Consider the following 12948-nt stretch of genomic DNA (forward strand, 5'->3'; position numbering starts at 1 on the left):
GTAAAAGCAAGAATAGTAATAACAAAAGTATACAAAAGAGAGGGTGATTTACATGCAAAATACTCACAGTAGACCCCATGTTTTCTTGACCAGAAGGAACCCCTTCTCCCCAGAAGAGAGAGAGTTCCTTTGCCCCTTACCCCGGGCAATGACGTGAGTGGTATAGAATAACGTCCGGGCCCTATCCACATCTCCTCCTAGCTACTGCAAAAAATGAATCCTGTCCTGGCTAAAACCAGGACACTTAAGTTATTAACTAAGTATTGTTAAGTTTAAGTTACTTCAAATTTAAATGTTAAGGCTAAGTAATGCTGTCGGGCCTTTAGGTATAAATTGTTGGTCAAGTCCAGTTCAGGACTCAGTTTAGCACGGGCGTCTACTCTGAACCTTGTGACTCAACAGGAGGGTCTTCCATATTCCTTTTTATCCTTACCGTTTCCTGTCCTTTTCTCCCCCCTTCCCCCCCCCCCCCCACCTCCATGTACACAGTTTTGGGTTTATTTCAATTTGGATTGATTGATTTTGGACTTCTGTTTGCTGTTTCTCTGTGTGCTTTAACCATCTAGTAAGAAGCAGAGTGAACCTTGCCAAGGAACTTTGTCGTGCTTTCACTTTTATATTAAACCTGTTTTTGTGAATACCTTTGCTGATGATTTCTAATGCAACCCTAAAACACTCATTCATGATATCCCTGAAGCCCTCTGACCCATTTACAGAAAGGTCTGAAAGAACAGACTACGCAATTTGCATAGAAATTGAGAAACCTATCTTCAGGGCGAGGAAATCAATACATAAAAAGATACCCCCACCAAGCCTGGGCAGTGCCCCCCAGCACCCTAGAAATCCCATCAGCTGGAGTGATGCTGGAACTAGGAATGGTGGTGTCTTTTTCTCTTTTTCTCTGTCTTCCTCTTTAATTAATCTCTTTTTTTTATCTCTTCCTTTTCTTTTTCCTCCTTTATCCAAACCCCACTGCCGTGTTCTTATATAGTAGGTCAGGGACTCACATACCAGTTCCCATGCCAAGTGTGTAAGTTACTGCTGAGGGTTGAATTCTTCCCTTTTGTTTCTGTGGAATTTTTTCCATTGTTATACTAAGTATTTGTGCCTACACCCTAGCAAGTAACAGTTTCTCTCGAAGGGGGTGGGGAGAGAGGGAACATCGGAAAAGGAGAGGTGGGGCAGGGGCCTGCTCGCTTGCTCTCTCTCACTCACTCGTGGAGTCGGAGGAAGACGACCGGTGCTTCTACCTAGCAGCCTTCCCACAATCCCAACGCCGGGAGCCACGTTCCCTGCTGTCAGACATCGCACTGCTGCCTTCTCGCTTCATCCTACTACCTCCAGGCACTCTGCCGAACACCACGACTGACACGGTGATGGGGGGAGTCGCTCCTCCATCCCTCTCACGCCTGGGCCGCAGCTGCCATCACTCCAGCCCTCTTCAGCTGCGCGGGACCTGCCCTGCCCACAGCACCGGTAACTGAGCGCAGGGAGAGGGAGCCTGCGGCCACAAAGGTCTGGAACTGAGTTATACTGTTCTGTTTTGTTGTCAATTTTTATAGCTGTTGTTATTTCTTTTATTTGCCTTGTTAGATATATTAATAAAGAACTGTTATTCGTATCCCCATATCTTTTGCCTGAAACCCCCTGATTCCAAAATTATAATAAGTGGAAGGGAGGGGGTTACACTCTCCATCTCAGGGAAAGGGGTCTTGCCTTTTCTAAGCAAATACCTGTCTTTCAAACCAAGACAGTTACTAATAAAACTTAGTGAGTTTTTGCAGACCCTCTGACTTTTGTCATTCCTTTTGACCATGGGCATTTACAAAAATTGGGTGGTCTCTTCCCTTAAGGGTGAGATGTCACACGTGTTACACTTGGTTAGTTATGGATTTCTGGCACATGTTCTGGACTGAGGAAGTAGGCTGCTTTGTTCTGTCATTTCTGGGATGCCTATGCTAACCCTCTTTTCCCCAACCCAAAGATCAAATACATTTGGATTGACCTAAACCTGCTACAAAAAAAGGTTTTATCTACAAGGTCAGTCTCTGCTTTTAAAGCAAATACTCTGATACTCCAGTAGTAGATGAGATGCAGGAATGAATCTGAGCCCTTCATCCTGTGAGAGGATCCAGACAGAGATGCCCATGAAGAGCGCAAGGAAGACAGTGAGGTCTCACAGACATACATCCACCCACACCACTGCTCCCAGAGTAGGGTTAGGGCCACAAAGGTTAGCAGATAACCTCAGTTAATTGTCTGAACTAAGAGGAGACCAAATAGTAAAACAAAAGGAAAGTGATATAAGTTACAGGTAAGTATAATTGAAAGTATTTTTCCAAAAACTTTTTTAAAACAGGGGTTTCAACCTATCCATTTAGCAGCCTTAAAGATTCTCTCACAGACTAGGGGCACCTCAAGTGCATTAAAACCTGCCCTGAAAGTGTCATACACTGTAACAATGACAAAAAGGCATAATATAGTGATGACCAAAGACTCTTGTAGTCTCATCGGGATGCAACAGTACTGTGACAGTGAGGGGTGTTGCAGCTTTGGGACATATTGGTTTGCCTGAGTAGGGTGGCAACACATAGAAGTGCCATGGAACATGCAGGGTATCAGTGGCAGGGTGATGACATACCTCAGTGCAGGAACAGAGTGATGCAACACGATGTAAGGACACAGCAAGCAGTGCCAAGGAGGGACTGTTCCAAGCCCCCATGTCCCACCCAGCCCTGGGGGATTACAGCTCTATGTGGCACTCTAGAGGGAAAGGAGCTGGGTTGCGCATGTCAATGTAACTTGGTAACAGTGGGAATAGTGATGTTATTTTGGGCCTGGTGTCACACCAATGACACTGAGGCACGCGCTCAGAGCAGGAGCTGAGGGCAGCAGAGACAGCAGGGCCGCATAGTGATGCTCCCTAGTGTGAATCGCTATTCCCCCGAAAAACGAAGCACAGGTGATGAGCTCACTACGGCGCTGTCATACGAGAGGGCGGCACAGCCCTGCTACGATGCCCGCTCATGTCAGACCTTTTACCTACCGGTGGCTGTCGTCCACCTTGACTGACATGGCAGCTACCGCAGCGGCTCCCCACCACCAGCTGCTCCTCACAATAGCTCCACACCCTTCCGGCCAACGGAAGTCGATAGTGGCAACCATGGCAACGCGCCCGAAGCGGCGTGCAACTAATCCGGGCGCAGAACACTGTCGGCGTTGGCTATTACTTTCCTCTCCACTTCCACCTGAAGTGTCCCCGCGCCTCCCGAGGGAGGAAATTGTACGTCCCTGCGGCAGTGAGGCGAGGACCGTGGAGAACAGAGTGTCTGGACTCCGGAATTACTGCCAGCACTCCCGCCTTTCATGAATATGCAGATATAGGGCGGGGCGGTCCCGGCCGGGCCCGGAAGCGGCGCGGCTGAGTCACTTCGGCGGCGACGATGATAAAGCAGAACCTGTGGTGGTCGGCGGTGTAGTCTTTCTACGTTTGAGGAGTCTCCCCGCGTTCGGTCTTCTTTCTTTCCGCCTTGTCTCCACCATCAAGATGGAGGAGATAGACCGGTTCCAGGTGCCAGCCGTTCAGGCCGAGATGCAGCCGCTGGTGAGGGGCGAGGGAGGCCGCGTTGTTTCCGGGAGCTGCCCCCTTGACATGGGGATGTGTGCTCCTGTGCCCGTGCGCCGCGGTTGTGTAACGGCCGTCATCTCCCTGGGTGCTGCCGCTAGCAAGGGCAGAAGCCGCCCGAAGGGAAGGGAAGAGAAGAGAAGAGAAGGGAAGGGAAGGGAAGGGAAGGGAAGGGAAGGGGGCGAGCAAAGGGGGCTGTGCTCCTGCCTCGGTTGAAACGTCGCTTCTGCAAACACAGTAACGTCTCGAAACGCCCCGGCCTGGCTAGTGCATGAGGTGAGTGTTTCGCGCCGCCTCAGTCACTGGGCTCCAGTGCAGGGGAGTGCTCCGGAGGAGTGGGGAGCGGCGGTAAGACTGAGGAGCCCGTCCAAATAAGGACGGGCAGCCAGAGCCGCGGGAGGCGTAAAGGACTGGGGGGTTTTAGTTGATTTTTGCAATATACATGAGATCTGGGGGAAGAATTGAGCGATGCTTATGTGCAGTCCAGTCTGAAAGGTTCTCCCTAGAGGCGGAATATCCGCACGGGATGTGCGTTAAATACACCTATCTGGCGTGAGTGGTATGAAGCTGTGGAACACTCTCTGTGGCTGATTTTATAGGCATTGCTCTAGGGGAAAAATGCTATTGGATACTCGTTGTGTGAAAAATCCAGGTGTTCTGCAAAGAAACATCTGTGTCAAATTACAGTTTTGCTCACATAAAATAGCAATCTGTAAGGTGTTGGATTTTTTCCCCCACGCCAGGGCATATGTTTTTCATTCTGTTTTATTTTTCCACTTCATGGGCACAATTATACTCAGTTAATGAGCTCTGAAGAAGTTGACAGAAAGGTTACACTACTACATGGGACCCCGGGGAATCTTTGCAGAGAAGGAAGTATACAGGTTTATGGGACTTTGTGGCTGCATAACTGGGCAGGTAGAGTGGTCCTGGGCTCTTGGTATCTTCTGAAATGACGCTTATGAAGGAAGGCCAGCTGGCTGGTAGTCATGGGAGATGATAGATCATCACCAAGACTACTTGGTGATTGTTATAAATGAGAGACAAAAGTCTCGATATTCAGCAAAATTTAGATTGCTTTATTTGATATAGAAAGAGCAAGCAGCATGCTGGGAAAAGTGAGGGGTTACCGCCCACTCCACGCTCCACCGAACCTTGGTTTACAGCCTCTTCTTATACTGTGGTTTCTCATTGTAATCAATAATTTTTTGGGTTTTTTTTCTGTCATAAGCAGTGGTGATTGAATAAACATCCTTGTAGATAACCACCAGAGAAGTTCTGGAAGCGTGGTCCTTGAGATAAGCAGTATTGATCAGACAAAGGCAGGAAGGGCTATTGGGAAGTCTGATTTTGCAAGCTGGTAGCCGATACAACTTATTTGGAAAACATAACATAATATAATATAACGTAACATAAAATAACATAATATACCATAACAAGGTGATTTTAAACAGAATGATTTTATCATATAATTTCCTTTATCTAGTATTCATGCTTCACTTCAGAGCTTAGTATTCTGGTTTATACAAACCCCAATGCTTTTGTGATTAAAACAAATCTTTTATCAATTATCACAATTTCCCCACTTCTTTTTTTTTATCCCATTGATTCCTGTTCTGGCTTCAAATTTTTTCAGTACTTCTTGTACTAGATTTAATTCATTTACTGCCATTAATTTTGTTGCCTTCTCAGGGTCTATTGGTATTGTAGCAACTTGCATTCTTTGAACCACCGACTGGATTAGTCGAATGAAGCATGGAACAAGACAAGGGATGAGCAGTAGTCTTAATAATGCATATGTTAATATAAACCTTATTTTTTTCCACCAAGCTCCCCCCAACAGGTTATTCCACCAATTATCATTAAGCATAGAGTTTCAGGTTTGTACAGGTACATGGGCTATTCGTTTTATTTCTTCTGCAATTTTAGTAATTACTTCACCATTATCATCAATTTTTAAGCAGCATTCAGAATTATTAAACTTCCCACACATTCCTCTTTGATATTTCTGTTTGATTTCACTGTAACAACTGTTCTGGCCTTAATCCTTCCCCCCCCTCCATGGCCATTGTTCAGTCATCTGCATTCCTCTACAGATCCAACAGTGAGTTCAGTTCAGTAGTGATTTCTTTTATTAATTCTACAAATAAATTTTTTCCCAAGGTGGGTAAGTCCCATTCGCTGAGTTGTTTTATTTTCTCATACAAGTTAAAACTTCCCCCACGGTTTGTCCTTGTTCCTTTGAACATTTTAGTTATAATTTTTTTTTTATCAGTTCCTCCTTGTAGTTATCTTGCACTCTTCCCTGATTTGAATATCCCCACATGCCTTCTTTTGTGAAGCAGAGGTGTATCTCTCTTAATGGGCAACTTTGGTATGCTGATGGAGCCCACCCTTTTTTTCTCAAATTGGTGGCTACCCAGTAACTTTTTTCCATAATAGTGCATAATGTGCTTATTATAGAAGACCGAATTGATATGTGTATGGAAGGCAAGGGTGGATACTGTGCATTTGCCAGTACCTAATTGTCTGGTAACACTTGGAACAAGCATCAGCACTATTTCCTTTTATCATCATTAGCAATAGGATGACTCCCATGACCATTTTCATCCCTCTGCCTCCCTCAAGGCCTACGGGGTTGCTGCCAGTAGCCGAGGTTTGTTTGATCTTCTCGGCAGCAGGGAATATGTCCTGGGGTCTCCCACATTGTCTTTCTCTTTTGGTAGTGTTTCTTAATTTTGTTCCAGCTTTTAGCTTTAACATTCCAGTACGAGGTACAGCAGTAACAGCACGATATACACAACCTTTTTCGACACTTTTTTGCCAATACCTCTGCTCTGGCTTTCTTTTTTTTCCTCATTCTATTCTCAAATAACTGTCACCAGTTATGATCATTAATTTCGATTTCTCCTTGTGCTGATAGGGTATTAAGTACCTTAATAGTTTCCTTACATTCATTTCTTCTACATTGAACACATAATGCGAATGGGGGATACCCACCATAGGAATGACACCACCACAACTCAGTACAATATGGACACCCTTTTTTTTTTTTTTAAAATGAACGGGCTACAATCACACCCCTTCTGGTGACTCAAAAGCCTGCATTAATTCTTCTAGGTCTTGTCCAAAGAGATTGGGAGAGTCTGTAAAGCCCTGAGGCAATACTGTCCAAAGCCGTTGTTGTTTCCTGCCCTTATCAGGACCTTCCCATTCAAAGGCAAAGTAATCTCTACTGCTTTCTTTTAATGGGCATGCCCAGAAGGCATCTTTTAGATCTATTACACTATAGCAAGTGTAGTCAGGGGACAACTCTTTTAAGAGAGCGTAAGGGTTTGCTACTACAGGAAATTTGGTAACAGTTCGCTGATTTATAGCCCTCAAATCCTGTACCAATCTAATTCCCATCTGTCTTTTTTGACAGGCAGAATAGGAGTATTATGTAGAGACATACATAGTTCTAAAGCCCCTTGTTGCACAAGGTTTTCTATGAGAGGCTTTAGGCCCCATCTCCCTTCCAGTGATATTGGATATTGACGAACTCGGATAGGTAAATCAGGATTAGTGATTTGCACTTTGATGGGTTTCATTTTTAACTTCCCTATTTCCCCAGGGGTGTACCACACCTCAGGACATTTGCTCCTCATCCTTTTGGGTTAAAGCAAAAATTTTAAGCTGCCCTTGGGATACTTCAATTTTAAAATCCAATGCTATTATTAAATCCCTCCCCAATAAATTATTTTCTGCCTCTGGCAGTAACAGCAGATCTTTTAATTCAATTTTGTTCCGGGTCTCAATTTGCACATTTTTGATAATAGGGACCCGAAATGGTTCACCTTTTGCTCCAACCACGAGTGCTGTTTCTCTACTAGGTTTACACCCTTTTGGTAGGCGTTTAATTGTGGATTTTTCACTTTCTCTATCTACTAAAAATTCCACCTCCTCGCCCTGGGGACCGATCCTTAATTTTATCAAGGGCTCTTTAGATGATATGGTCCCCAGTACATACAGCCCCCGACACCCCTATTCGTCTTCCTGGAACTTTTTTTTTTTTTCATCCTGTATCTGCTTTTTCCAATTTTTCTTTATATGACCTTTCTTGTTACAGTAAAAGCAGGTTCACCTTGGTGAATTATTTCCTGCTTCATTTTCTTGTTTCGGTGGGGGTTTTTGTGGTTTCCCTCCTTACATAAACGTTTTGTGCTTCTCTTAGCAATTCTTGTAACTCCCGATCTTGCCAATCGTCTAACTTTTCTAATTTCTTTCTAATATCTCCCCATGATCGAGCAACAAATTGGATTTTGAGGAGTGCCTGACCCACTTGTGTGTCAGGGTCTATCCCAGAGTACATTTGGAGATTTTCCGTCAGCCGCTCCAACCAGTCGGTTGGGGATTCGTCCTTTTTTTGTTGTTCACTAAAGGCTTTCTTGATATTTTGTCATTTAGGAACTGAGTCTCGGATACCTTTAATGAGTATCCGTCTTAAGTCCATCATATTCTGGCGATGGACATAATTTTGATTATCCCAGTTAGGATTATGTAATGGCCTTTTCTGGTCTCCCCTAGGACCAATCTGATGCTCCCGTTCCCATACCCTCATTCCAGCCTGTCTGATCATTTCCCGTTCTTCTGTGGTGAATAGGATACTTAATATAGATTGTAATTCCATCCAAGTATACATACTTGGTCCGAGGAATTGATCTAGTCTCTCAGATACTCCTATAGGATCTTCTAATAGTTTTCCAATTTCTTTTTTAAAGTTCCTCACTTTCCCTGTGTTCAAGGGAACATTTACAAATCCAATTAATCCAGCCTGTTGTCCTGCTAATGGGACTTCCCTCAGGGGGTAAAGGCGAGCCTTTATCTCCCTCCTCTCTGGTGATACTATCTCTCCTGGTATTTCTTTGACTGGAGCGAGTTCTTAGAGCTATGGGAGTACCAGGAAGAGAAGAAGTGGGTGCCTGGGGGGGTTTCCTGTATTTTCTCTATTATACGGAGGGGGGAGATTATTAAGAGGTTCCCAGGTAACCTTTTTTTATCCTCATCTTCTTTTTCTTTTAAAGTATATATAAAGCTTGGACTGTTTTGCCCACAGGGCAGCATAATCATATTCCTCTATTTTAAATGTTTTTTTACAAGCCACATATGTGTTTAATGCCTGACAAATCCAACCCTCAAATGATCCGAACATGGGCCCAGTATAGATTATCTTTATGGATCATTTCTTTGGTCCATTCCAACATGTAATATTGAATCAATTTTTCTTTACTTTTTTCTCTGTATACTGACCCTGTGTCCCAACGTCTTAATATTACTCCCAAAGGGTTGTCTGGTGGTATTTCTGGCAACCTACTTGTCTTTATTTTCCCGGTCTCCTTGTGGACCAAATGAACTTGAACCTCTTCGTGGGTCCCTGGGACTCAGAATCTTTGTCCCATTTTTACCTCAAGGGACTGTCTTGAGGTGTTTCTATTCTCCGATGTGTTCTGCCCGAACCCCTGTCTCTCCTTGGGTCAGGATGGACTGGAACCCGCCTCTACCTGGGCTGGGATGGGAAAAGCAGCTTTTTCCTTCTCCCTCCATGACTGGTGTGTTGCCATCTGCTTTTCTTTCCTCCCCCTTCCCCCGCTCCCTGGGTCCCGCCTCTGCCTGGACTAGGATAGGAAGGACCTAGCCTCTACCTGGACTAGGATGGGAAGGACCTAGCCTCTACCTGGGCTAGGACAAGAAAAGCAGTCTCTCCCTTTGTGCTCACTCGCTTCATCCTGTCACCGGCCAGGTCCCTCGTGGGATGCTGGAAACGCGGATAGAAGGACTCCACTCTCACTTCGCAGCAAAGGCCACGTCTCCTTCAGGCAAGCACACAGTCATCCCCACCAAACCAGACAGATACTTACAGTCTAATGCTCCTGTCTGGGTCTTCGTGCACGAGAATTACAGGTGATTTTGCCGCGGTCTTCCGGGGAGCTTTTCCTTGTTCAGTCTGTATCGTGAGGTACGTCGATGGGTCCCGAGAATCACTGACAAACCAGGGCCACAGTAGTGGAGCGCCTCCCCGAAATCGCAGTGCCTCTCAGGGCTCCAAGGACGTCCCGGGTTTCAGCACCAAATTGTTATAAATGAGAGACAAAAGTCTCGATATTCAGCAAAATTTAGATTGCTTTATTTGATATAGAAAGAGCAAGCAGCATGCTGGGAAAAGTGAGGGGTTACCGCCCACTCCACGCTCCACCGAACCTTGGTTTGCAGCCTCTTCTTCTACTGTGGTTTCTTGTTGTAATCAATAATTTTTGGTTTTTTGTTGTCATAAGCAGTGGTGATTGAATAAACATCCTTGTAGATAACCACCAGAGAAGTTCTGGAAGTGTGGTCCTTGAGATAAACAGCATTGATCAGACAAAGGCAGGAAGGGCTATTGGGAAGTCTGATTTTGCAAGCTGGTAGCCGATACAACTTATTTGGAAAACATAACATAATATAATATAACGTAACATAAAATAACATAATATACCATAACAAGGCAATTTTAAACAGAATGATTTTATCATATAATTTCCTTTATCTAGTGTTCATTCTTCACTTCAGAGCTTAGTATTCTGGTTTATACAAACCCCAATGCTTTTGTGATTAACACAAATCTTTTATCAATTATCACAGTGATTATTTCTTCTGAGTGTGTAGTTGCTTTGCTTTGATGCTACAGGCTTGCTTGTGTGTGCTGTGCCCCAGCTGCATTCTGCAGAACACTTGAATGTGGTTATCTATGTTTCCCATCTGGGAAAGGTTCCTTTGTGTGTTCCTCCCCACTTAATTCAGTCTGCCTCACTCTTCACTTGAAGGTGCATTGTTATGTGCAACCTGGGACCTGTTGAAATACAGTTCACCTTGGCATTAAAGTAAAAGCTGCATATAAGCTGATTCAAGATATTGATTCCCTGTGGCACCTGGAGTAAGCAAATTCCTTCTTGGCATCTGATTGCGTGAGACAGTGATAGAAAATTTTTGGAGAAGTGGAAATAACTTTAATAAAGTACTTGTACAGTTCCTTTTGACAGCAGGTGAGGATAGGTTGTTGGCTGGTTCATGTTAGCACTGAAGATAGTACTTAGATTTCCAGTATATCAAACTGTACATAATTTAGAGTTGATGTATCAGTCCTTAGTTTATTGTTGCAGCTAGTGTTTGCAAAAAGTTGGGAACAAAATAATTGTCTTGTGAACAGAAAGTCAGTTTACAAATTTAAATTACCCCTCAGTGGCAAGAAAATCACTTTTCTTATGGTGGGAGTGTTGAAAAATTATGAAAATATTTTCAGCTAGGTGGTGGTGGTTTGTTTGCTTTTTCAACTTCTAACCTTTGTGGTAGGGAAGAAAACTGTCCATAAAAGCTGATGTAGACTTGTTGCATGCCTTACTTGGGGGATGTGTGTGTATGTGTTTTGTCAAGCAGAGACAGCAGGCATGACAAGGCTGACCCTCTTTATTCACGTTGAGAGAAGTAGGCATGGCAGTGAGATTAGGAAGTTTGGAAAAGTTGTTGGCAGACAAAAAAAATACACATAAGTATTTTCTAGAAACCCCATGATAGTAGTAGAGGGATGGAATTGGCTTGTGCATGCATGTTTGCATGGCCACAGAGTGACGAGAACCCAAAGAGATGGTCTGGTCCAGCCCTGCTGTTGCAGGGTAGGATGTTATATTATGCAGCTGTCATAGTAAGCTTTGGAAATAGGTTTCCTTCTTCTTCAGCAGCCAAGAATTAAGAATTTTTTCAAAAAGAGATTTAACACTTGCATTAAAAGAATATTCTGAACCTCTGTTTCGGGGTTTCAGTTCATTTTTAACTAATGGAGTGCATAGCTTGTCTATGTTGAAGGCTGTTGCTATGACTGGATATGTGGGATTTTTCTGTGTGCCTAGAAATGCTGACATTGGGCTCAGAAGTGGGACAGAACAAATCTGGTACTGTTGTAACTCACCAGATGTATTGAAAATGGTAGATTCCGGGACCCCTGCAATGTCCTGTGGCCTGGTCCCTCTCCCCTCTTGCCATGCCTAGTTGGCTGAGATCCAATTTCTTCCCACCCCCTTACAGACCCTAGAAAAGACCTATGCCCCCTGACCTCGCTCTCTTTTCGCTCCTGGAGGACCACAAGAAATAAACCTCAGATTCTCCCCAGGGGGGAAAGAGCCTCTTTTGTTATCTTTTATTCACGTCCATGTGGCGGATCCCTGAGGCTTCATCCTAACATCTGAGCTAGTCGGGAACAAGGGTGAAAGTCTCAGTGGGCCAAGTCACAGTTGGCGCTAATGTGGATGGGTCTCTACAGATTTAGAGAAGCCCGCGACAGGCTGTGACTCCCATTTTCAGGATTCAATAAGCCTTTGAGCTGATCAACTACCTTAAATTTCTTTGAGCTGCATTTTGTGCAGTTCAGAGACTTTAAGGATGAACCAGAAGCCTGTCAGTAGCCCAGGCAGGTCGGTTCTGGACGGAGACCCACTACAGTTACACAGAAGCCTATGCCTGCTAGATAAGGGGTGAGCGTAAGCCTCCTTTCGCGGCAGGGTGGGTTCCCTGCAGCTCCGCGGGGGGGTTTCACCGGTGGCATTTGGCCAGCACGGCGCCGCTCGCAAGAGGTAGAGGCGGCGTGGAGGTGTCCACAGAGCGCAGCTCGGCGACCCAGCGGGCACGCGATTCGTGCGGCAGGCATGGCGTGCACGGGGTGCGGCACGCAGGCTGGGGGGGGGCTGGATGCAGCCAACTCAGACACGGCACATCGCGGCAGGTGGCAGCTTTGATCGGTTTCAAAGCGGCGGCACGGGGTTTTTGCAGCTTTTTGAGGCTCCGCTCGGCTGGATTGGTCCCAAAAGCGGCTCCGGCACCGTGTGGGTCTTGCCAACGAGAGTGGCAGAATTAACATCGGATCCGCGGCCGGCAGAGCCTGAAAGCCGTGCTATAAGCGGCAGATTTTAACAACTAACTCTTTTTCCTGTGCTTTAACTGTAGTGGGGTAGATATAGTGGCAGATTGTAACTACACATCATGGGTTTACAGCAATCTGCCCTACAAAAGAGTTTACGTTCCCAACTCAGGGAAATATTAAGTTCAGGAAATGTTTTAATATCTAAGAAAAGATTAGCACATTTTACAGGCTAGCTGTCTGTTGAAAAATCGGACCTTGAATTGCAAAATATAAATTCAATTTCATTTTGGGATGAAATAGGGGATTTATTAACTTTAAAAGTGGAAAATGGAGATGAAACAGCCTCTCTGTTCCACCCGATATTCTTACAAATTCGGAAACTTTAAATTCAGACAGA

At 44.8% G+C, this 12948-nt stretch overlaps 1 protein-coding gene across 6 annotated transcripts in view; it reads left to right on the plus strand.

The window, feature by feature from the left end:
- Nucleotides 1-3156: 3156 nt before the first annotated feature.
- Nucleotides 3157-12948, plus strand: part of LOC148220178 (protein FAM219A-like) — a 193651-nt gene continuing 183859 nt past the window's right edge. The window contains exon 1 of one of the 6 annotated variants that reach the window (XM_088155661.1): nt 3157-3571. In XM_088155661.1, coding sequence (XP_088011787.1) covers nt 3548-3571 — 24 coding nt within the window. In that variant the 5' untranslated portion in view covers nt 3157-3547. The other 5 variants (XM_088155662.1, XM_088155663.1, XM_088155659.1 and 2 more) reach the window with 5 other exon arrangements.

Source organism: Sturnus vulgaris, chromosome W, assembly GCF_052056855.1.
Source record: "Sturnus vulgaris isolate bStuVul1 chromosome W, bStuVul1.hap1, whole genome shotgun sequence".
NCBI classification, from domain to species: domain Eukaryota; kingdom Metazoa; phylum Chordata; class Aves; order Passeriformes; family Sturnidae; genus Sturnus; species Sturnus vulgaris.